This window comes from Stigmatopora argus, chromosome 1 (genome assembly GCF_051989625.1).
Source record: "Stigmatopora argus isolate UIUO_Sarg chromosome 1, RoL_Sarg_1.0, whole genome shotgun sequence".
Classification (NCBI taxonomy): domain Eukaryota; kingdom Metazoa; phylum Chordata; class Actinopteri; order Syngnathiformes; family Syngnathidae; genus Stigmatopora; species Stigmatopora argus.
In genome coordinates this window covers 12,045,994-12,069,006 of record NC_135387.1, presented here as the reverse complement: position 1 = coordinate 12,069,006, position 23,013 = coordinate 12,045,994, and the positions used below count along the sequence as shown (strand labels likewise).

The 23,013-nt window shown below is 44.9% G+C and overlaps 1 protein-coding gene across 3 annotated transcripts in view; it reads left to right on the top strand.

Annotated features, from left to right (window-relative positions):
- The window catches only part of kmt2d (lysine (K)-specific methyltransferase 2D), a 33,686-nt gene that overhangs the window by 4,911 nt on the left and 5,762 nt on the right, over positions 1 to 23,013 (top strand). The window contains exons 7-50 of one of the 3 annotated variants that reach the window (XM_077597175.1): positions 488 to 659; positions 775 to 889; positions 984 to 1,162; positions 1,239 to 1,525; positions 1,874 to 1,993; positions 2,106 to 2,827; positions 2,899 to 3,009; positions 3,115 to 3,228; positions 3,323 to 3,427; positions 3,514 to 3,695; positions 3,952 to 4,116; positions 5,325 to 5,434; positions 5,538 to 5,579; positions 5,657 to 5,827; positions 5,942 to 6,112; positions 6,184 to 6,306; positions 6,668 to 6,789; positions 6,867 to 7,002; positions 7,085 to 7,162; positions 7,248 to 7,325; positions 7,409 to 7,567; positions 7,686 to 7,755; positions 7,886 to 8,124; positions 8,214 to 8,287; positions 8,612 to 8,662; positions 8,746 to 10,341; positions 10,431 to 10,604; positions 11,289 to 11,428; positions 11,690 to 13,437; positions 13,531 to 13,654; positions 13,862 to 13,943; positions 14,785 to 14,851; positions 15,883 to 16,115; positions 16,266 to 19,145; positions 19,352 to 19,501; positions 19,583 to 19,747; positions 19,825 to 19,972; positions 20,051 to 20,132; positions 20,212 to 20,384; positions 20,623 to 20,747; positions 20,838 to 20,973; positions 21,104 to 21,225; positions 21,312 to 22,653; positions 22,756 to 22,892. In XM_077597175.1, coding sequence (XP_077453301.1) covers positions 488 to 659; positions 775 to 889; positions 984 to 1,162; positions 1,239 to 1,525; positions 1,874 to 1,993; positions 2,106 to 2,827; positions 2,899 to 3,009; positions 3,115 to 3,228; positions 3,323 to 3,427; positions 3,514 to 3,695; positions 3,952 to 4,116; positions 5,325 to 5,434; positions 5,538 to 5,579; positions 5,657 to 5,827; positions 5,942 to 6,112; positions 6,184 to 6,306; positions 6,668 to 6,789; positions 6,867 to 7,002; positions 7,085 to 7,162; positions 7,248 to 7,325; positions 7,409 to 7,567; positions 7,686 to 7,755; positions 7,886 to 8,124; positions 8,214 to 8,287; positions 8,612 to 8,662; positions 8,746 to 10,341; positions 10,431 to 10,604; positions 11,289 to 11,428; positions 11,690 to 13,437; positions 13,531 to 13,654; positions 13,862 to 13,943; positions 14,785 to 14,851; positions 15,883 to 16,115; positions 16,266 to 19,145; positions 19,352 to 19,501; positions 19,583 to 19,747; positions 19,825 to 19,972; positions 20,051 to 20,132; positions 20,212 to 20,384; positions 20,623 to 20,747; positions 20,838 to 20,973; positions 21,104 to 21,225; positions 21,312 to 22,653; positions 22,756 to 22,892 — 13,520 coding nt within the window. Of the gene's footprint in view, positions 1 to 487; positions 660 to 774; positions 890 to 983; positions 1,163 to 1,238; positions 1,526 to 1,873; positions 1,994 to 2,105; positions 2,828 to 2,898; positions 3,010 to 3,114; positions 3,229 to 3,322; positions 3,428 to 3,513; positions 3,696 to 3,951; positions 4,117 to 5,324; positions 5,435 to 5,537; positions 5,580 to 5,656; positions 5,843 to 5,941; positions 6,113 to 6,183; positions 6,307 to 6,667; positions 6,790 to 6,866; positions 7,003 to 7,084; positions 7,163 to 7,247; positions 7,326 to 7,408; positions 7,568 to 7,685; positions 7,756 to 7,885; positions 8,125 to 8,213; positions 8,288 to 8,611; positions 8,663 to 8,745; positions 10,342 to 10,430; positions 10,605 to 11,288; positions 11,429 to 11,689; positions 13,438 to 13,530; positions 13,655 to 13,861; positions 13,944 to 14,784; positions 14,852 to 15,882; positions 16,116 to 16,265; positions 19,146 to 19,351; positions 19,502 to 19,582; positions 19,748 to 19,824; positions 19,973 to 20,050; positions 20,133 to 20,211; positions 20,385 to 20,622; positions 20,748 to 20,837; positions 20,974 to 21,103; positions 21,226 to 21,311; positions 22,654 to 22,755; positions 22,893 to 23,013 lie in introns of all 3 variants that reach the window. The other 2 variants (XM_077597166.1, XM_077597159.1) reach the window with 2 other exon arrangements.

The window sequence follows — 23,013 nt, the reverse complement described above, 5'->3', positions numbered from 1 at the left end:
GTTATCCAGTTCCTGCCATTATCGATTTAGTCCAATTCTTAACATAATAAGCTTAAATTGAGCTTTAAAAAATGAACAGTAAAACGTTTTGAACTTCTTTGAGAGATTTAACATGCAAGATCTTTGCAATTTAACTATATAGTGATTTTTTAAAACAAGTTTTTGGATGAAAAACACTTATCCAAATTTGTCACAATTTTGCAAAAGCACATTGTAAGTTGCCAAAGTAAGATGATCATGATTTTACACCCAGAGCACTTCTAACTTTACTGTGAATAAATTCACTTACCCTAATAACATGAGATATGAGAGATTCATTAAATAGGTGTGAAGACGAATGAGTGCTGTGCACCACTGGTTTGATCTAGTGCAATGGCTTGAACTGCTCGCATTAGCATCACGTTATTCTTCAACATGGACTAAAACTAACATGGGCTCACATGCTGATAATATTCTATTTCTTTTAATATTGTTTTTCCTTCTGTAGCAGGGGAAGAGTCTTGGTGTGCAGTATGTGACTCAGCAGGGGAACTCACAGACTTGCTGTTCTGTACGGGTTGTGGCCTACATTACCACGCGGCCTGTTTAGAGATTGGGGCCACGCCCATCCAGCGGGCAGGATGGCAATGTCCAGAGTGTAAAGTGTGCCAGACTTGCAGGTGACTCGATACAATCTCATGTAGTTTAATGCTTGCTGAATATGGCGTATGATGTGTGTGTGCTTGGGTAAATACTGCTGATCTTGCTCATTCCCATTATTCTGTATTTCGACAGACAACCGGGAGAAGACTCTAAGATGTTAGTTTGTGATGCCTGTGATAAGGGCTACCACACCTTCTGTCTGCAGCCAGCCATGGATTCTCTCCCGACTGATCCATGGAAATGCAGAGTAGGTCACATTTGTCATCACTTCATTTTCTTCCACTCAAGTTGACAGGCTTTTTTGACCATTGATTTAATGTGGGTTATGTGAATCATGCCAGAGGTGCCGTGTGTGTATGGAGTGTGGCATTCGCGGACTCGTCTTGTCAGGCTCTGCTCAGTGGTTCGACAACTATGCCATGTGCGAGGCCTGCCAGCGTCAGCGTAGCTCCACGTGTGTCGTATGTGGAAAAGAGCCACACCCATCTGTGGCTCTTCAGTGTTGCACAATGTGCCATAGGTTAGTTCAGTAATCATGAATTAATCTTTTGATTCTAGTCCCATGAAATATTCTGACTATCTCTCGCATATCTCAGGTGGGTGCACGGAGACTGCATGTTCCCAGAAGCCAAAAGCATTTGCCAGCTTTGTAAGGAGGATAGACATCAACAGGACCGTCTCACCGAAGCATACCCCGCAGAGACACAGACTACAGAGGTGGCAGATGAGACCGAAGGGCAGATAGGGATGGTGGAGATGACTATCCAAACGGAGGCCGAAATAACGACGCAAGAGCGGGCAGTTGGGATACAAAGCCGAGGAGGCACATCAGAGATGGGGTCGGCAGATGCAACAGCCAAACATCTGACACACACGTGCTTAGGTCAGTCTGCGTCCCTCACACCTCAAGGTCAGCAATGTAGGTGGAATAATTCCAGAATATGGAACATGCAGCTCTCTTTTGAGCAAGGAGCTTGAGAGTTTGTAGCCATTTATTGTCCTCCTACTTTATCTCTCTGGCTGTCAAACACACAGAAATGAATACAAGTGTGCTGTTTCATATGATTGGTTGTTGACCAGTCCATGATGTACCTTGTCTTTCGCCCAAGTTGATGAATGGCTCCTGTAGTATCATTCGGTCCACATTACAAGCCTAATCAAGCCTTAGAGGTTGCTGAAATGTTTCTAATTTTTAATGAGAATGCCAAGTTTTAACCAGTTCTTTGTACAGGTGCGGAGGCTTCCGTTGTTGAGGCACCAGATGTAGGTGACACAATCCCGAGGGAGGAGCTGAAGATAGAAAAAGAAGACTGCACTCCAGAGCGAATTGCTCTGGCATTTGGGTGTCCAGGTAAGAAGGACCAACTGTTGACCTACATATTTATTCATGGACACAAAGTGTACTGTAAAGAATGAAATATATGTAAATGATTTAAGTAATAACATGTATTCCCTAATCCTAGCCGGTGAATGCTCGACCAAACAGAGGGGCCCTTGTCTACCTGCTGATGAAAGGAGAAAAGAACAAGGAGTCACCCAAGTGATCAGAGATGACTCACAGGATTCTACTGCTGAGAGACTATCTCAAAACACTAAAGTAGAATCTACACAAGAAGGCCCCGAAGTAATGGAAGTTGAGAAGCGGGAAAATCTTCCTTCGGTGGAGAAGCCTCTCTCGACAGTGTTAATTGGGCCTGGTTCTGGTGGCATTCAAAGTGCAGAGTCGTTCAGTAAGACGCTGTCAGAATGGTCACCCTCTCTAGCATCTGTGGCCAAAGTGGAGCATGTATTTCTTTGTGATAAGCGGGATACAAGTCCGCGCCGGGTGCACCAGTCGGCCTTTCATCTTTTACCGCCTGCCACTCAAGACGAACTGTCTGTCAACATGGAGGAGAGGCTACTACCTCACTCTGACGAGGAGGAAGAAGAAGATGGTGATGACATAAAGGAGGAACCACAGGAACATGAAGTTAAGCCAGAATTACTGCTCGATGAGTTGTCCAATATGAGCCACGGAGATGAGAGTAGTAGTGGCTTCCTAGGCTCTCCTGGAGAAGTTGATCCTCACCTCTCCATGGAGCTCGGCCGCTCCGAAACGGACGACTCGCTTCCCTTTGAACCGCTCGGAATTCACAACGAAAAGGTGAAGCGCAGGGGATCCCCTGGACGTTCAAGGGTCAAACAGGTTAGTGCTGATTCTAGAACAGATTTTCCGCCCTAAATTCGGCAAATTAGACTTATTGTACTTTTTATTAGGGTCGAAGCAATAGCTTCCCTGGGAAGCGTAGACCACGTGGTGGTGGCGGAAGAGGGCGTGGTGGGAGGTCTCGCCTCAAAGCCATGGCCTCTTGCATCGATGCCTTCTTGGTGAGCTAAAATTTCTCTATGATTTAGATTGCATTACGACAATAGAAAGAAGAGTTTAAGAAAAAAAAGCACCTAACTGTGTTTCTTCCTCCCACTTTTCCATAGCTAAGCATGACTGCAGACTCTGCTATAAGTAAGGAGGAAGATGACGAGGAAGATGATACTATGCAGAATACAGTGGTTCTTTTTTCAAATACTGACAAATTTGTTTTGCTCCAGGTAGAGAGAACTTTGATTTCAAACCATTCTTACTTGGTTTGTGTGTCAATATTACATGCATCTTCTTTTTCTTTCTCCCTGATGTGCTTTTCAGGATATGTGTGTTGTCTGTGGCAGTTTTGGAAAAGGTGCTGAGGGACAGTTATTGGCTTGTGCTCAGTGTGCTCAATGTTATCATCCTTACTGTGTGAACAGCAAAGTAAGTGCACTGTTACAATTTTAATACGATGTGTCCCACGTAGTCATTTGTATGTTGAGAGAGACTAAACTTCATATCTTGAACAGATCACAAAGACGATGCTGCGTAAGGGTTGGCGCTGTTTGGAATGTATTGTGTGCGAAGTCTGTGGGAAGGCTTCAGACCCTTCCCGTCTGCTGCTGTGTGATGACTGTGATGTCAGCTATCACACGTACTGCTTGGACCCACCCCTGCACACAGTGCCCAAGGGAGGTTGGAAATGCAAATGGTAAAGCAGAAAACACCTCTTTCAAAGCTTTGTACATCCTTGTAACTTTGAATGGGGTCAAATGGAAATGAATTCCTGGGAATTTGCATATTTATGTAAAACATTTATCAGACCCTCCATTAGCAACCAGAAGCCTGACTCTCATCTTACTGACTTCTGTAGCAAAAGACAAATCAACCATTCACTTGATAGATTTTTAGGGGATGTCGCACCTAGAGTGATTAATATAGCTAATGTACGATGCTATTCATTGCAGGTGCGTGTGCTGTGTACAGTGTGGTTCCAACTCGCCAGGCTTTCACTGTGAGTGGCAGAATAACTACACTCACTGTGGCCCTTGTGCCAGCCTTGTCACCTGTCCAGTATGCAGAGAGAATTTCATGGAGGAGGAGCTGCTTCTTCAGTGTCAGCACTGCGATCGGTGGGAGTTCCTTTTCATTAGAACTTAATGTGTGTGTGCATGTGCTGGGAATCAAATCAATGAATTATTGCACAGCTATTAATGAGGTGTCTTTCGAAAAGCATCTAGTATGTAAGTGCAGTATATATGTGTAGATATTCTCTACCCCCTCTCCAAAAATGAACGATTTTTCTTAATGCAAATAACACTGGCTGCAGTCAAATGTGTTTTGTTCATTTTAAACTACAATCCCCCATCCCTTTGTAAAGACACTGATCACACACATGCGAATGGATGCGAAATTCGTTGGCATAGGCCAATGTTCCCTCTAATTTTTCGTTGGTCTGAGCAGAAAGTCAACCTCCCTGAGCGCACTGAGTACCAGTGTGAGCGACATCATCGGTACTCGGATGATTCGCCTAAAGACGTTTCGCCGACGGACGTTTGACAGACGGGCAGGTCGCCGAATGAACGTTCGGCGGAACGTCCATTCGGCGACCTGTCCGTCTGTCAAACGTTCGTCGGCGAAACGTCTTTAGGCGAATCATCCGGTCACGACATCATCATTGCTCGCTATGGGCACACCAGTATCACACCTGCCACAAGCAGGTGCATGTCAATGTTCCCTCTAATTTTTCATGTAAAACATGCTGTAAAACACGAAAAACATAAGTGGACAGAGCTACTGCTACTGGCTGCCGCTTAAACGGCGCCATCATGGGGAAAGGGGTAAAAAAAAAAAAAATCGATTTTTTTTTTTTTACTGCGCGCCATATGATTTCTGCTGCGCAGAGAAGACGAGAGTAGTGCGCAATTGCGCACGCGCGCAGCTTAGAGGGAACACTGGCATAGGCCCAAATTTTGGGGCAAGTGCTAGGATGCAGGAAGAGTGTAAAGAAAGGACGGAATCGCTCTTTTCACTCTCCTGCGAGCTGTTTCATCCCTTCGTCGGATATAACACATTCTGTTTATACAAGATTACAAGTCATTTCTCAGATGTCTCTGCTCGTCTTGTTGCGAGTTACCATTAGATAAAAATGATTGTTTTTTAATTCTGCTTAAAGGTGTGTCACAATTCTATTGTCTCACACCACAAGACAATCTTGATTTTATGGTTTTGGGCTATTACCTACGTAGCCACCCACTTGCCTATATACTGTATAAATTTGTCATGAATTATGTGGTACTTGGTCCCTGATTCATTCTGAATGTCATATTTTCATATGAAGATGGGTGCATGCTGTCTGTGAGAGTTTATACACAGAGGATGAAGTGGAACAAGCATCTGATGAGGGGTTTGCATGTACATCATGCAGTCCTTATGTTCCCAAACCTGTCGGTAAGTCTAAAACATACTTGATACATGATGTTATTTCCTTTGAGTGTTACCTTTGAAATTAATACATCATTTTCAATGTTATTTACCTGTCTCCTCATTGTAGTTGAGTCGGCCATTATGGCTTCAATAAGGATCAAGGAGCCAGGTTTGTAAATTTTGTGGGCGAGGTTTTATGCTCAATGTGTCCTTCTTGCATTCATTTGCACATCATAAACTTTACAGAGCCTCAGTTCTACCGGTTAGAGGGTGTTTGGCTGACAGAATCAGGAATGTCCCTCCTGCGAACCATCTCCATGTCTCCTTTGCTCAAGAGACGCCAACGCCGGTCTCGCCTCGGTGCTCTGTGTTGTGAAGGAGGCCCCGATGGAATGGATGTGAGAGAGGAAGGCGAAGGTGAAGAGGGAAAAGGTTGACACATTTTTTGTTCTCTAGGAGATTCCGAACTGCCTTAAACAGTATGTGATGGAAATGCTCGGCTAAATTCAAACTGAATGTTCTCTCATTTAGCTTGTGGGGAGTCTATGGATTGCGACGCTAAAATAGAGAACCCTGGAAGCCCTGACCGAGAAGGTTGTGTTGATGGAGGCACAGATGGCATGGCTGAATGTGATGTTCTCAAAGGGGGGGCAGACGATACTGAGGATGGTAAAAAAAGAAAACGGAAACCATACAGGCCTGGTAAGCTTACATTATTGAAGTAAATGCTTTGCTCAATATTAAAATAATGAATAACAAAATCACTACATCAGGAATTGGAGGATTCATGGTGCGACAAAGAAAGTGTCACACACGGTTAAAGAAAGAGTTTTTTGCCCAGCTGGCTGGAGAGACTACTTTAGATGGACATCCAATAGAAAGAACCATCGAAGACGGTCAGTTGCTAGAATGGATTTTTCATTTATGTTATGCATCCATATAATTAGAATATTCCTTGTGTCTTATTTGACAAAATACTCTAAAGATAGAGAAATACAGCATGCTTTTAGCCCCCCCCCCTTTTTTAATAAAGCCTTTTGGTTTATTTTGCGGATGTGTTCCTGTCTCCTCTGAATGACGTTAAAAGACAATGAAATGAATTCAAAGTATAGCATTTCATATCATGGAAACCCGTGCCATTTAGAAATGAATACGTTTTGAAATTTAAATTAAAAAAATATTCAGAGATAATTATCCAAGCATCTATTTACAATTGGGAATCTTTTTGGCTAATGTGTTATATGCTCTTGTGAGTAGGACCCCATCCTGACACAGATAACATCATGGACCCTAAACCATTGGATGGTGAAGAACAGGCCAAGAAACGTAGAGGCAGAAAGAAGAGCAAGCTTGAGGACATGTTTCCAGCTTATCTTCAGGTTTGTTGGTCTCTCCCTTACAAAGCCCTTATTTTAACATTCAGTCATGAGGGCATTGCTTGTTCTTTTTTGTGCAGGAAGCTTTCTTTGGAAAGACTCTTATAGACTTAAGTAAGAAGGCTGTCATGACAAGTCCTGGGCAGAGGCCAGCAACATGCCTTCTTCAGCCATCATTACCAACACCATCAGTAGTAAAAATTTCTTCACCAGAAAGTACTTTGACTCAGCACTTAAAGCAAATAGTTTTGTCTGATTGATGGGAAGAATTTATGTGTAATGTTTAACTCTTCACTAGCTGAAACCAAGGATCGTATGGTGCATCATCTCAAGCAAGAGGGGATTGAGGCCCCCCAGGCTCAGGGCGAAGGTGCAGGTTAATAACTAGACATTTCAGCTAATTTATTGCTTTGGTTTGTAAGTAGATGTGTTACCATTAAAGTGCCTTTTTTATTTTTTAGGTGTCACTGAATCATCCTTAACACTGAAGGACCTAGGGTCAACCGATCCTCATGACTTTGATGGTAAAAAAAGTGAAGGTAATCCTTTCAAATGACATTTATATTTCATTGTGCACAAAAGCACTATTTTAGAGATATTAAAGGTTTTGTTTGCACGTCAGGTCTTCCTCAAGGAGTAGAGAATCAGGATTCGGAACAGTTTTTCAGGAAGGTTCTGGGGGTGTCTGAAGGTGCCAGTTTGGAAGGATTGAAGCCCATCTCGGAGGGCAGTAAGGGAGAACTCACTTGTAGCACTCTGCCACAAAGAGCTCTCCTCTCAGGTGTGTAGAATGTGATACCCTTGGTTGAGCCTGGTGTGATTTCATTGGCATTGGACCTTGATTTAAGTGAAATAGGATATGGGATTGAAATTGCTACATATATATCCATATTCTGTAGGGTCTCTGCCCTCAGCTGGAGTGATGGATGCATTTCCTGCCCTTTCTCAGTCACCGTTCTTTGACATGCGGTAGGAAGTGCCACATTTTTCATTTAGAATTCCATAGCTCAAATCGCAACTCTTCTCCGCACGACACTTGTATGTATTTTAATTGCACATTTTGAGGAGGGTTTGCTTCATCCTCTTACTCTCTCTTCAGGGACAAAGGAGGGCTGTTCAGTCCAAATGGCGGTGAAGAAAGTCCATGGGCTACTCCGTCTACCCCTGTAACTCCTTCCTCCCCTCCAACTCCCACGGAGGCAGAAGGTGATGGACTGTCCTACAACCAGCGCAGTCTCCAGCGATGGGAGAAAGACGAGGAGCTGGGAGAACTATCAACTATTTCTCCTGTGCTTTATGCCAACAGCAACTTTCCCACTCTCAAGCAGGACTACCCAGGTGTGTATGAAAGGCAATTAGTGTTTGATGAACAATCTTGTCACTATATTACATTACTACATATGTTGCTTTATTTTGCCCATACCTAGACTGGGCAAGTCGCTGTAAGCAAATTATGAAGATCTGGAGAAAAGTGTCCGCAGCTGACAAGGTTCCTTATTTGGTAGGTCTCCTCATTTTTGTACAAAAGAAAAATGGATATTGCATTATATCATTTATATATCAACTGATTGACTGCCATTTACAGTAATGGATGTCCAATATATTTAAACTCTGAGGGTTTCCAGTAGTCATTCACTACAAGCTTTTCTATTTCAAATGGATTGGATGTCTGTCGCCATCAATGGCATTGAGCAAATTAATTTTTGTTTGTTTAGAACTGCTACAAAATGTAATCATTTTGGTGCTTTAGTGGGTATCAAGAAATCCGGAATGTTTTTAAAAAGTATTGCATTCAATTTCATGTAAACAATTTTTATTTTAATAGCAAAAGGCCAAAGACAACCGAGCAGCTCAGAGGATCAACAAGGCACAGAAGGTTAGTTAAAACTTTAATAGCCATGGCAAATGAAAGCCAACAAAATTGTGATTTTGCCATTTATTTTTTTTCTAATCTCATAGCAGGCAGAGAGTCAGGTGTGCCGGCCGATTAAAACGGAGCCAGTGCGGATTAAAGGAGAAAGACCCAGTTTACACCTCCAGATCCCCCCGCCTTCCGGATCAACGTCCATCTCCTCCCAACCAGGCTCGGCAGAAAGTCCGTTTCCTTTCGCCCCAGATTCAGGATCTTCCTCTGTTTTTTTCTCAGATGGTCTGTCAAAGACCCCAGGATCAGCTGAAATCCATACAGATCCTTTTGCCAAGCTCCCGCCTCAATCGCCCCGCTCTCAATCCCACCCACCAACTCCTTTATCCTATGCTGGGGCAAGCCCAATACAAGCATCCTCCTCAGGTTATTCTGCTTCCGGCCCACAGGGTCCTCCTCAGGGACGGCCAGCTAGTCTTGGCCCCTTTGACATGCAACCAGGGACTTCCGGAGCCTCCAGACGGGCTCAGCAAGTCGATCCCTATTTCAGATCACAGTTACAGCAGCAACAGGGTCATTTATCACAATCTCAGCAAGGCTCTCAAGAATCCCATACACCTCTACAAAGTCCTCATTCAAGAAGTGTGGGGATTGGGATTGAGTCCCCCATTTTCTCACCACCCCATAACACACACTATGGAGACCCTCAAAGAAATCTCCAGACAGAATACAGTTCATCTCCAATACCCTCAGTTGCATCGTCACCGGCCAGCCAGTATAGGGCTGATATGAGTGCACCATCTCCTCGCTCCACACCAGTCGCAAGACCTGACCTTGCTGCTGGCTCTCCTGCTGGTATGCTGGAGTCTGGGGATGGGTTGTTTAAGGCCCCGATGACCCCACGCATGCACCAAGGGGAGGGTGGAGCGCTTCATCCTGGAGCATCTCCTAGCCACCCATCTGAAGGATACAGGCAGTCTCCCTCGCATACTTTCTCCGACCACCACATTCAGTCTCCTCTCAATCCCAAATTGCAGTCAGTTGACAGTTGTTCTCTCGGAGCTCAGAGACACCTTGTAACTCAACAGGAATTGAGCTCGAGATTTCCCTCCAGTCCACAATCCCAAGGCAGTTGTCAGTCTCCTCAGACACCTGGGGGGCTATCCAATGATGCCTATTCTGCACAATCTCCTGTTACTCCACGTTTCCAGTCACCTGAGCACTGTTCTCAGCCACCTTCAAGGCCACAATCCCGAGACCCATTTATGACAATCCACAAACCACCTCGCCCAACTTCTGCTGCACCTGATGGGAGTACTGGTTTCAAAAGCTCACCTAATCCAAATCAGTCACCTCAACTGCATTCCAGTGGAAGTCCCATTAGGGATCCTCTTTCTTGCAAACCCTCAGCTCCACCCCCTCCATTTAGCCCTAGCGCAGGAACCATTCAGATACCCCAACAGCAGGCACCTGGTCAGCCTCAGCCGCAAATACAGCAGACTACCGTTGCAGACACCTATAGCTCTAGACTGGTCCCTCCATCTGGAAGTCAAGAACTGACGGCTGTCCGCCCTCAAGAAGCCCCTCATCCACCATCCTTTCAGGGCACTCAAGAAATGCCAGATGTGTCAACAGTGCAAGACCCTTCCCTAGTTGGCTTAAGTCCCTCTGAGCTGGAGAAGCACAGACAGGTATTAAATTATTGACCTAAGAATAGTCTTGCGTGACTGCTAGTTTTTTTTACTAATTATTTTTTTACGTTTGTGTCTTGTGGTTATAGCGGCAGAAATTAAGAGAATTTTTAATCAGACAACAAATGCAACGGAACAATATGAGACAGGAAAAAGAGGCGGCGGCGGCTGCTGCGGGCAATGCATCGCCTGGATGGCTTGCAGGAGAGATGGGCGCATTTCAACAAGACAAGAGCCATAGAGCACCACCTCCTTATCCACAGGTACAGTGAACAATAATACATAGAGATGGGGTCATTAATAGAACCGCTATCTTTCTTTCATATTAGAACTCCATTTTGACTTCCTAATCTCAATTGAATGGACTTGTAAATATTTTTTTTCTAACAGTATTTGATTCTTTGGTGTAATAGCACTTTATACAAAACATCCACTTTCTTAAAGAACAGAAAGCCTTTTTTGCTAATGTATGTTGGAGAAATTGGCGTGTATCGTATTTTCATGGCTATAGGGCTCACAAACGTAAAGGGCATTGTCTCAGTTGCGGGTAAAATTTCTGTATTTTGCCCATACACAAGGCGCTTCGGCTCAATGGGCGCAACATTACGGTAGTGCTAGCATGACATACGCTAGCATACATGTTTCCTGCTAGCACTACAGGTGTGAAAATTTGGTAATAAAAAAATAGAAAATAAAAACAATCGCGATATAAATCAATACGGAAATAAGAATTGTGAAATGTCTGCCAATTCATGGGGAAAGCAGCAGCAGAGTCAGTAATGAGTGTTGATTTTCTTCTCAGTTAAGTACAGTGATGGCATGTGTTAAGATGCTGTTTGTTTGTTCTGATTGAGTTGCCACCATTTTATGAGGTGTTTCCAGTTTGTATTAGTGGGTGGGTTCAGTGTCGTCACTTGTGAAAAGCAGTTCCTGTTTTCTTTAATTAGGATCGTGTTGCTGTCCCAACTGCCACTGCTCAGGTGTCCACTATGGGAAAGATACCTGTGAATGCTAGTGGAATAGGAGACAAGCTCATTGGCCCATCAGCTGCAGGAACCCCTGCTATCATGGATCCTGGTACACTCAGGTATGCTTGCAAGTCATCATTTATTCAGATATTAAAAATTTTAAATTGAGAATGCATTTTGCCTAATCTTCCATCGGCTCTTGTCTAATCAACTTACTAGCAAAATGATTATTGTCTTATTTCTACGTTCATATCTGATCAAATAGAATTATGTAAACCCAATATTAACTTTTTAATGGCTTTTTTCCACAATTAAATCAATAGCTTTGGTAGTTTTATTTGGCATATTTCCCATCTTTTCTTTTTGTCGCTGTTCTTTAGGCCACCAGGGCCCACCAAGCCTCAGGGTGTGTTTCCTCGTCCTCCATTCCCTGCTCAGTGGCATGGGCATGCTCCAGGACCAAGGAGATTTCCCCACCCTGGGATGGAGGCTATGTCCATAAGGCACAATCTCACCTCTCCTGTCAACATCCAGGGCATGGAAGGCATGGGGCACTCTCACCCCATGCTACCAGGACATGGAGGAGATAATATGCAACCAATAGGCCAAGGGCCACCACCACAGTTTATTGAATTAAGACATAACTCGCAGAGGCTACCACTTCGACCCCAGTTTATGCCTCGTGGACCTCAGCCAAGACAACGTCTCTTTGTTCCACAAGAGATGCAAGCACCTTATGTCCAGCAGCATCCCATTGTGCATGCTGGTGCTATACCGTCAGATGGGAACATTGACTCGCAATTGGGATTACAAGAGAGTGAACTGTCAGTTTTATTACCTCGGCAGCCTGCATTGCCAGGAACCCAGCAGCCCCAGGTAGGAGTGTCGCCACTCGAAACTACTGCTGCCAGACTGCGTCAGCTTCCGCAATCAAGTTTAATCACAGAACACCAAGCTGCTGTGGTAGATCAAAATGAGACACTGCCAGAATCTGATCTTGGGGGCCTTGGCGATGCCCCTGGAGAAGGAGGTGTTGAGGATGAGGAGGATTTAGCTCTTGACTTGGACGCAGACAAAGGAGATGATGAATTGGGTAACCTTGACAACCTAGAAACTAATGATCCACATCTTGATGACTTGCTTAATAGTGATGAATTTGACTTGCTGGCTTACACTGATCCCGAACTGGACCAAGGAGACCCGAAGGACGGTTTTTCAGACCAGCTGCGTTTAGTGGAAGCAGAAAGTGAAACCCCATCAACAGCCCTTGGGTCTGCACTCGTTAAGGAGAAAGTAAAACCCAAGCTTGAGCCTGGAATGAAGTCCCTGTCAGCAACACCAAACTCCCCAGGAAGGTCATCGACTCATATGCCACCCTCCCCTAACACAGTGGCTAAATCCAAAGAAAAAATAGAACCTCTCACCCCTGAACTCCTCTCAGGACAGGTTGCTGTAAAAGACGAAATGGTAGAGGCTGTCTCTCTGCTTTTAGGGGGGACAACACCTTCAGCACAGCAAGCGCAACATCCAGCTTCCCTCAGTTCTGTTCGTTTGGGAGGACTTCCATACCCACTTCAGGACCAGGATGGTCCCTTGCAGTTCCCTGCTGCTGCACATGCAGATATCAGCAATGATGCACTTGGCCTGCCTGATGTTGGAGGACAGCATTCTGCTACTGTAGAACTGGCAAAAGTGGAGAGCTCATTGGATGGTGAACTCCCTCTCCTAATCCAGGATTTGCTGGAACATGAGAAGAAAGAGCAGCAGAAGCAGCAGCAACAGCTTGGCTCCCTTCACCAGGACGGCATAGCACCTCATTTCCCCTGCGTTCCAAATCAGCAATCAAATCAACAGGGACCCGGACCATTAATGTTGCCGCAACACCATCGGCCACAATCCCAAGCTGTAATAGGGCAGCCTGGCTTGGTACCCCGTGCTCCACACATGTTGCAGCACCAACAAAGGCTTTTGGGACCAGCAATGGCCTCTTCACCTCACTTGGCCATGAGCCAGCAGCAGGCCATGGTGAGACTGGCGCAGCCAGGAATGCATGCGGGTATCCATCATCCACCGCAACAACCTGGGGTGAAACAATTACCTCTGGCTAATAATTTCTTCCCAGATAAAGGTAAGCATTATGGCTTTTATCTGTATTATTTTCTGCAATTTTTAATTTTCCCCCGCAACAATCACATTGACAATTATTGTGTTGGTCTTCCAGATTTAGACAAATTTGCCACTGATGACATAATGGATCCCATTGCCAAGGCAAAGATGGTGGCTCTTAAGGGTATCAAAAGGGTGTTGGCACAAGACCCCATGGTTGTGCCACCTGGCATCAACAGGTACTTTTCAAGATTTTTTTTTCGAATCATTTTAAAAAATGAAATTCATAACTGATTTTCTTTGTCGTGTTTCTACTGATATGGAAACCTAAACTAGAGACTAAAGACAATTCAGTGTTTTCGAACTTTTTCTGAGCTAGACCAAAGATTTGTCTTTGTATCGTTGTAGTAGTGTTGACATATTTGTATGTGTTCCATGAATTTTAGGCAACAGGTTTCTCTGCTAGCTCAAAGACTGTCATCTGCCTCAGGCTCAGATGCAGGTCCAATTTCATCAGGACCTTCCAAAGTAAGCTCTCACTTCTGGGTATGCGACATATGTGAAGGGGCGATATACCTATTCTTCAGATGTGTGGTATTGTTCTATAAAGCACATTCACATAACAATTCTACCTTAGGTTGATTTGTGAAAGCTATATTTTTGTTTCTCGACCTAAATGTCGTCTCAAACGGCTCTAAATGGGACTCGGACTCCTTAAGAACCTGCCCCGTTCTCTCTCTGTCTTCACTCCAAGATGTACTTTTCAAGGAGCCAACCTCCCGCGATCTACCTTTTTTCCTGAGCCACCGATGAAGTTCAGCTGTTATGCATGTTGATATACTAAAGGATAACAAAGTCAAAAAGATCTATTCTACTCATATATTTATTAAGAAATATATTGATGGTTCTTACAACTTATGTTGATGTATATTGCAAAACCACCAATGCACAATTCAACTTTATTTGTATAGCTCTCCGTTTCTATCTGCGCGTTACCACGCAAGTGCAAGGGACGAGAGAGCTGTGCTGCTGCTCTTAAAATACTCATTCATTTGGCGCTAGTGGGGTAGCTCGCTTGGCATTGGATTCGGAGGGAGTGCAGCTGAGACGCGTCTCATCACCATCAAAGCAAGTGCAGCACACGTCAAAGCGGGGTAGGAGCTCGGTGAAAGAGGTAGTGGTACTACCACTGAGCGTGACAGTAGCACCCACCAGTAGACAGGAGAGATTCAATGATTTCTCTAACATGCATGGTGCAGAAAACCACCCTTATTGTGTTTTTAACCAGGGATTGACCATATACTAGTATGATTTAAAAAAATTAAATAAAGAAATTTGCATGACCCCCCCTCCATATTTTTGTGTTTAGGATGGAGAAACCAATGATCCAGCCCAGTCCAGACCAACCCCTCCCCAGTTTGTTCAAGGAATCATCAGTATGTATGGCACCAAAAGTGCTTAAATTACTTGCCGTATTTACTCGCATATAAGCCGCTTTTGTCGGACAAAAACTGATGACTGAATCGAGGGTTCGGCTTATATGCGCATAAAAAGTCGACATGCACGAAACTGCAAGTTGACAACGGCATAACACTACAAGGTTATGGCGCCATGACGCCGTGACGCAAGACAATACGGCCGATACAGTCATTTATTTCAAAATGGAGAAAAGATAAACAGATAAAACGCTAAATAAAATTTATTTTGACGTCTGAATGAAATTAAAGAAAAAAACTTGAAAAAAACTCACTTGTGCCTGTCACTGCTTCTCAGGGCATCACCATCTTACCTAGGACTCCCAACTTACCTAGGGCGCTGCCGTCTTTACTAGTTAAATGTGCTCTGACTGGCCAGACGCGAGTAGCCTTGATTTTGAAATAAAACAAAATTCCACTTTGGTTTTTTTCCGTGTTGTTTCTTGTTCGAAAGTGTCAACTATTGCAGTAATATGAACTATCGAAAGAATTGAGATATTTTGAGATTAGAAGCAATATGGCTGCCACAACATCTTAAACTTCTGGTAAAATGGTAAAAGTGTAATTTCTGTCATTAGAAAGCATCAGGTTCTCATCAAGATAGACATATCTTTTTTTAAATTAAATAATTTGATATTTTGCATTTACAAAGACAGGCATATTAACTTCCTTATGATATTGACCCTAACAATGTGCTTTTGATTCATACAGTATCTCAGAAATACCACGTATGATGATTTTTCTTAAGATTTTCCTATCAAAGTAACACATTTGTACTCCCTATTAAAACCAGGAATAGGAGGTGAAAATTGTGAATCAAGGGGCAGTTTATACACGAGAAATTGTAGAATTGAACAATTTTAAGGGTGCGGCTTGTGTGGGCAATTTATATGCGAGTAAATACCGTAAAATTTGTAAAGCTCGTTTTCTGCTTTTGCTTTTTAGCTAATGCATTTCCTGTTGACGTGTCTAAGGTAATTTTCATTTTACAGATAATTCAGAACAGCACCAGTATGAGGAATGGCTTGTTCACACTCAGCAGTTACTCCAAATGCAGTTAAAATTTTTGGAAGAACAAATTGGTGTCCATCGAAAATCCCGTAAGGCACTCTGTGCCAAACAACGCACTGCAAAGAAAGCTGGCCGAGAATTTGCTGAGTCAGATGCTGAGAAACTTAAGTTGGTCACAGAAGAACAGAGCAAAATTCAGAAACAGCTTGACCAGGTATGCACATTTTTTACATGTTACCAGTTCATCTATTATACAAATCAGGGTGAAATGATGGTCGCAGTTGTTACTTTGTTCTTTTGTCTTTGAACGTAGGAAAATCCTGTTTGACTACAAATATTTATACAACAATCTGCTTTGTCCTAGGTACGAAAACAGCAGAAAGAACACACCAATCTCATTGCTGAGTACAGAAGTAAGCAGCAGCAGCAAGGCCCTGGTCTTCTTACTCCAGGACATTCTACTCAAGGAACCACACCTCATATGTTTCCCAAAATACCTGGCCAGGTGATGATGGGCCAGCAAGGATCGCCAGTCATTAGCCAGCACCCTGGCATGGTTCCACAGGGTGGAATGCCTATCCGGATGCCGCAAGGTCAGCCTTTCATTGGAAGAGCCCAACCCCAGGTTCCTGTACCACTTGGAGCCAATGGTTCAAGGCCACCGTGTCCTCCTGGGGCTGGATCAGGATTCTTCCCACAGGGCCCACCTGGAATGCAAGGTTCTGACCCAAGGTTTCTCCAGGAAAGACAGCTTCAGCATAGGATACACATGGCAAAGCTCCAGCAACAACAACAGCAGGCGATGATGAGCCAGCAGCAACAACGCAGTCAACGGTCGGCCTTAATAAATCAGTCGCAGCCTGGTGTGATGGGAAACCCACTTGTGTCCCAGCAACAAGCAAATCTTCAACAAGATATTTTAGCAGGTCAGGTTAATCAGCAGAGCATAGTGCAGGCCTCACAAGTAATGGGTGCAGGCCAGTCTGTAGCTCTGCCACAACAGAACTTTAGTGCTAGCCAGAGTCAAGCCATGGTAGCATCACAACCAGGGCTAACCGGGAACCATCCAGTTTCACAACAGCAACACCAACAACAGAGAGCTCCGGTCTTGGGTCCGACGGGACTTATTGCATCTCCTGGTCATCCTGTCTCCAGGGGTCCCCAGGTTCAGATGGTTCAGCAACAGCACATTGTGGCAGAACGTGTGCCTTCTTCACAGCAACAACAGCAGAATGTGACAAAGGCCTTTTCTCAACCACAGCAGCAAACCATTTCACAACTAAGGCAACCACCCCCAATGATGATTCAATCCAGCCAAGAGCAAGGAAAGCTTTCCCAACCTTCCACACCACAAATGGGCTCATCCCCTTCAACAGGAAGTACCACACCTCAGCCATTAGGAACTACAGATAGTCAAATGGTAGACACTAAAGAGGGTGACATTCTTAACCCTAATACCAAAACCCCACCACAGCACAGTGGACCCTCCACCCCCAATGATATATCCCAGGTAGGCCCTTCAAATGATCAACAATCTGATTTGGGGGGAAAGCAACTTCATCACCAGCACCAAGAACAGGCTTACCTGTTGCAGCAAGAACCACCACTTCTCGAACAACAAACCAGTCTGGCTGCGAATCAACAAACTGGTGTGGTTCAGCAACTGTCAAAACAACTGCCATCTGCTCTTCAGAGGGAAGATTCAGGTAGTGGTGACAAGCCAGCTTTGATAGTTAAAGAAGAAGGCAAATCAGCAGATTTCTTAGCCCAGCAGCAGCATCAGCAACAACAACGGCTTCAAACAGTCCCAAATGCCATGCCGCAATCACACAATCCCAACATCCAGCAGCAGATTGGCCAGCCACATTCTGTAGTAATGAATCATCCACAGCAGCAAACCCTCATCACACAGCAGCAAAAACAGCAGGCCATGATGGGCATGATGAGAGCTCAGCAGCAGGGCGTGATGGCCCAGAGGCCTGGGGCTCCTCCGGCACCGATACGCCCACCTATCAACCTCCAGGTCCAAGCCATCATTGCTCAAAATCCACAGTTGCGCAATCTTCCCCCAAACCAACAACTACAGCACATCCAAGCAATGATTGCCCAGAGGCAACTCCACCAGGGACCAATGATGCGGATGGCAATGGGTCAAGGACAGCAAAGTCAGGTGAGACATCACATGTTACCAGGACAAGTGCAACACTCTGGTAAGCCAATGCCAAGAATTGAAGTGCAGCATATGCCATATGGAGCCACAAAGCCTGGTATGTGCACTCAGCAACCGAGTGGTTCTCCTCAGTTTCAACAGGGAATCATGGTGCCAGGACAATCACAGCAACATGTAGGAGAGGCAGTACAACATCAGGTTACTAGAGGACCGTTACCAATGCCACGATCCCCTATGGACCACATTCGCATGATCAGGCCCACATCACCACGTCAGTCGCTACCTCCACATCCTGGTGATCTAAGACACCCAATGAACCAAGCAGTCGGGATGCGTCCACCCACTCCTACCCACCACCAGCAGCAGGCTTTAATGGGTGCTGCAGCAGTCCGCATGCAGGGATCCCCTTCTCATGCATATTCTCCCAGAGGTGCTTTTGGCATGAGCCCGACCCACCCGGCCTCGCCACTTTCATCGCACGTTTCTTCACCTTCTTTAGTTGACAATAGGGCTGGAAGGGGAAGCCCATACAGTCAAGTCAAGGCGTCTCCGCTCAGGTCACCAGGAACCAAGACTCCCCTTGACTGTCCAGGGCTGAAAGTAGAATCACAGACGTTGGTCAGTGAAACATCTCCCACCACCCCATTCATTCTAAATGGACCACGGACAGGATTACATTTTCAGCAACAGTCACCACAAGTTGCAGAAAGCCATGTTCCTTACCCACTGCAGGTCTCCACAAAAGGGGATCTATGCAAGTTGACTGTACAGAGCATTAAACAGGAGCCAAGAGAGGTGCAGTGTGATGGTGAAGGAGAAACCCATTCTGGTGCTATAAAGCGAGAAGCTACCACAGATGCAGTTTCTTCTGGAAGACACTCAACATTTATTAACTCTGATGATCCCAGAACTGAAACCGGACAACAATTGCTTCAGAAACTCTTGAGAACCAAGAACCTCCAAATTGGAGCCCAGAGGCCCTCTGATGGCATCCACAATGAGATCAATGGCCACATTAACAGCAAATTGGCAATGTTAGAACAAAAACTTCAAGGGACTCCGAGAAATATGGAGGTATTTTGTATTTATGTATTTAATTATTTAATTGTGTTTGTTTATTTATTTATCTATTTATTTATATATATTTGTCTTCATTGAGTTATGTAGTGGAATTTCTTTTAAGCTTCTGTTAACTTCTGTTTTTGACACATTATCATGACTGAGTTTATTATGGTGATAAAATTAATATTTTCTCTTTTTTCCCTATTTTTAACCTTTAGGATTTACAGTCAATAAGTAAAAGGGCTCCAGCACAAAAACCAAAGCGCACTATTAAAGCACCTGGCGATCGAGGACTTAACGCACGGAAGAAGACTAAGAAGGAAGAAGTTGGAAGAAGTGCTGAAGCGCTTCTTAAGCAATTAAAACAGGTATATTTATGCCGAAATATTCATGCATTCACTCAACTGAGTGATTCCATTGGTAGTTACTAATTGAGCTGTACTTTTCAGGGTCTCTCTCTGTTACCCCTCATGGAACCTTCCATCACAGCTGGCTTAGATCTGTTCGCCCCCTTTGGGAGCAGCCCAGCCAATGGAAAAGCTCAACTTAAAGGATCCTTTGGAAATGCAATCCTAGACAATATTCCAGACTACTACTCTCAGTTACTAACCAAAGTAAAGTCAAACTCAAGTCTGTGTGCTCTATCGTTTATTTTTGGACGCTCTTCATGGGAAATTGTCTGCCTTCACAGAGCAACCTCAGCAATCCCCCGACACCTCCATCTTCCTTGCCACCGACACCTCCTCCTTCTGTACAGCACAAGCTGCTTAATGGAGTGACTCCTGTGGAGGAACTGTCTCAGGGTCGGAAAAATTTAGAGTTGCGAGACAAACTAATAGGTAAAACAATGCAATCTAATTTGCTTTTACGCTGACGATCTCGGCTTCAAATGTTCCATATTGCCCTTACTTCTCCAGAAGCGGTTACAGAGGAAACAAAGAGCGTAGACATTCTTGCGGCGCTTCCCACTCCACCACATAATCAGAATGAAGACATCAGGTAAAGCGATGGTTCTCAGCCATTGCGTCAGTTAGTACTTTCTTCCAAACTTTGACCAATTTAGGTGTCTTTTGAACAGGATGGAGAGCGATGATGAGGACACTCCAGAGAGTATCATCCCGGCATCCTCCCCTGAGAGTAACATTGGAGAGGAAACTTCTCGTTTCCCTCGCCTGCTGGAGCCAAAAGAAGAGGAAACAGAGAGAGCAATATCCCCCATAATTCCCCTCATTCCTCGCACAGCTATCCCAGGTAAAAACAGGCAATGTTTGACTTTTATAGTTTAGCAGCTTGACCGTGTAATTTTCTGTAAGCATACACAGCGTAACATTCATTTCTCTAGTCATAGATTTATACAGATAGATACATTTTAGTTTGAGAGTTGGCGACTAGTCGACATGCCAGCAGAGATAACAGCTTGATTTTTGTCGGTTTTATTTTTGCAATTTGTAACGGAAATTTCTTGCTACTTTCACATTTCCTCTGCTAGCATTCTCAGTGGACAAACAGTTTGAAACAGCTGGCGAGGGAGTGGTTTCTATGTCCAATCACTGGGACAAGGCTAAAAATAACGAGGTGGCTGTCACCTTCACGCTGTCCTCCATGGCAGCCAAGGTATTACATGATCAAATTATTGTTTCCTGTTCCCACTTTCTTGTTCTTGCATTCGCAAGTTGAGTGAGAACTAACCCATTGGTTTCTCAGAAACTTAACCATGTGATGATGGCAATGGCCCAGCTGCTCAAGATAAGGATGCCAGCTTCGTACGAGGTGACCTTCCCTTCTCAGAACCCTGACATGTCTGGGGTGGACGATTCCAGAAAAGGCTCTGTCCAGTCAAGTAAGTACTTAAAACGATTTTAAATGCTTTCCCCCCTAGTCGGTAAAACTGGTTTAATTGTTTAAAATTGGATGACGCCAAGTGTATTTTGTTGAGGATCTCATTATTTTCGGCAAACCATGTTTTCCAGGTGCTCTCAGTCTAAAAGACAATGCCTCATCCAGTCAGGATGAGTGGTTAAGGCAATTTGATGTGTCTCTGCCAGGCTGCACATTAAAAAAACAAGTGGACATTCTGGCACTCATCAAACAGGTTTGTTTCCAATCTCTTTGTTGCAATGTGCAGTTGCTGTGGGGTACATTTCTTGAATTGCGTACGTCGTGTGCATTTTCTTTCAGGAATTCCCAGATAGTGAAGACAAAACAGTCCACCACTGTTACACAACAAATGTAAATGACTTAGATGTGCGGCACCTTCCGATTATACCAGTGGAAGAATCACCACCTCCATCACCATCCCCTCCTCTTCCCCTTCCTCTTCCTTCCTCCCCAGCTCCACTTCCAAGTAATGAGGCAGATCCTTCCAAAAAGTCGTCCCCCTCGCCCCCCTTGCCTACTACACCCATCACTGTCCAAATCAAGATGGAGGCTGAACAGGACATTGAGCCTCCTGGAGAACCGGTCGAACCGGTTGCGTCCACAGGTGCAGCTCCGGAGAAGGGCTCTGATCCAGCATTTGAGCCGTCTGCTCCTGAAGATCAACTGATTTTTACTACCAAAAAGGAGGAATCGGTCAGCGATCCCCTCATCTCAGATAGTCCCAGTCCCTTGGAGTCCTCGCCAAAGGCCATCAAGCAACGCAGGCCTCTCTCCCCTGGCTTACTCCCCAATGTGAAAAAATGGAAAGGGATTCGCTGGAAACGCCTGCAGATTGTCATTTCTATACGAAAGGGTGGCTCCAAGAAGGAGAGCAGCCGTGAGGTCTCTGACCTGATGGAGCGCCTTCGCATTACTCTGCGACCCGAGAGATTGCCACGGGATAAGCGCAAATGCTGTTTCTGCCATGAGGAGGGTGACGGAGCCACAGATGGGCCTGCCCGTTTGCTTAACATCGACGTGGACCTCTGGGTGCATCTCAACTGTGCCCTGTGGTCTACCGAGGTATATGAGACGCAGGGGGGTGCACTCATCAACGTGGAGGTGGCGCTGCGTCGCGGATTGCGCACAATGTGCGCGTGCTGTCAAAAAACGGGCGCCACCAACAGCTGTAACCGACTGCGCTGTCCAAACGTCTACCACTTTGCTTGTGCCATCCGCGCCCGCTGCATGTTCTTTAAAGACAAAACCATGTTGTGCACCCAGCACAAACTGAAGGGTCCCAGTGAAGAGGAGCTCTGCTCTTTCGCTGTTTTACGGAGGGTTTACATCGAGCGTGACGAGGTCAAACAGATAGCCAGTATCTTGCAGCGAGGGGACAGAGTCCATCTTTTCCGCGTCGGCGGCCTCATCTTTCATGCTATCGGGCAGTTGCTGCCCTCCCAAATGGCCTTCTTCCACTCACCTACGGCCATCTTCCCTGTCGGCTATGAGGCAACACGCATTTACTGGAGCACGCGGGTGCCCAACAAGCGTTGTCGCTACCGTTGCCGCGTCAGCGAGGATGAGGGCCGCCCCTTGTTTGAGGTGCGTGTTCTGGAACACGGCCTCGAGGATCTCCAGTACCGTGACGTAACGCCACAGGGTAGGACATACTTGATTCGACTCTTTTGTGCTTAATGTGGCTCTCAATGTTTTTTTTCCGATCTTGAACTATACCAATTTGTTTACCCCGTTTTGTCAACAGGAATCTGGGAAGATGTGATTCATAAGGTTGCCAAACTCCGAGATGATACGTCCATGTTGAAACTATTTACGGAACACGTCAAAGGGGAAGAGATGTTCGGCCTCACCATTCATGCCGTCATGCGCATCACGGAATCAGTAAGGGACAAATATATTTGTAGTCACTTTCATGAATATAAGGTGCAAGAGAAGATTTTGATCAAGTGCATCTCAGCAGAAAGAATCTTTGTTGTTGTTGTGATTTATAATAGTATAGAAA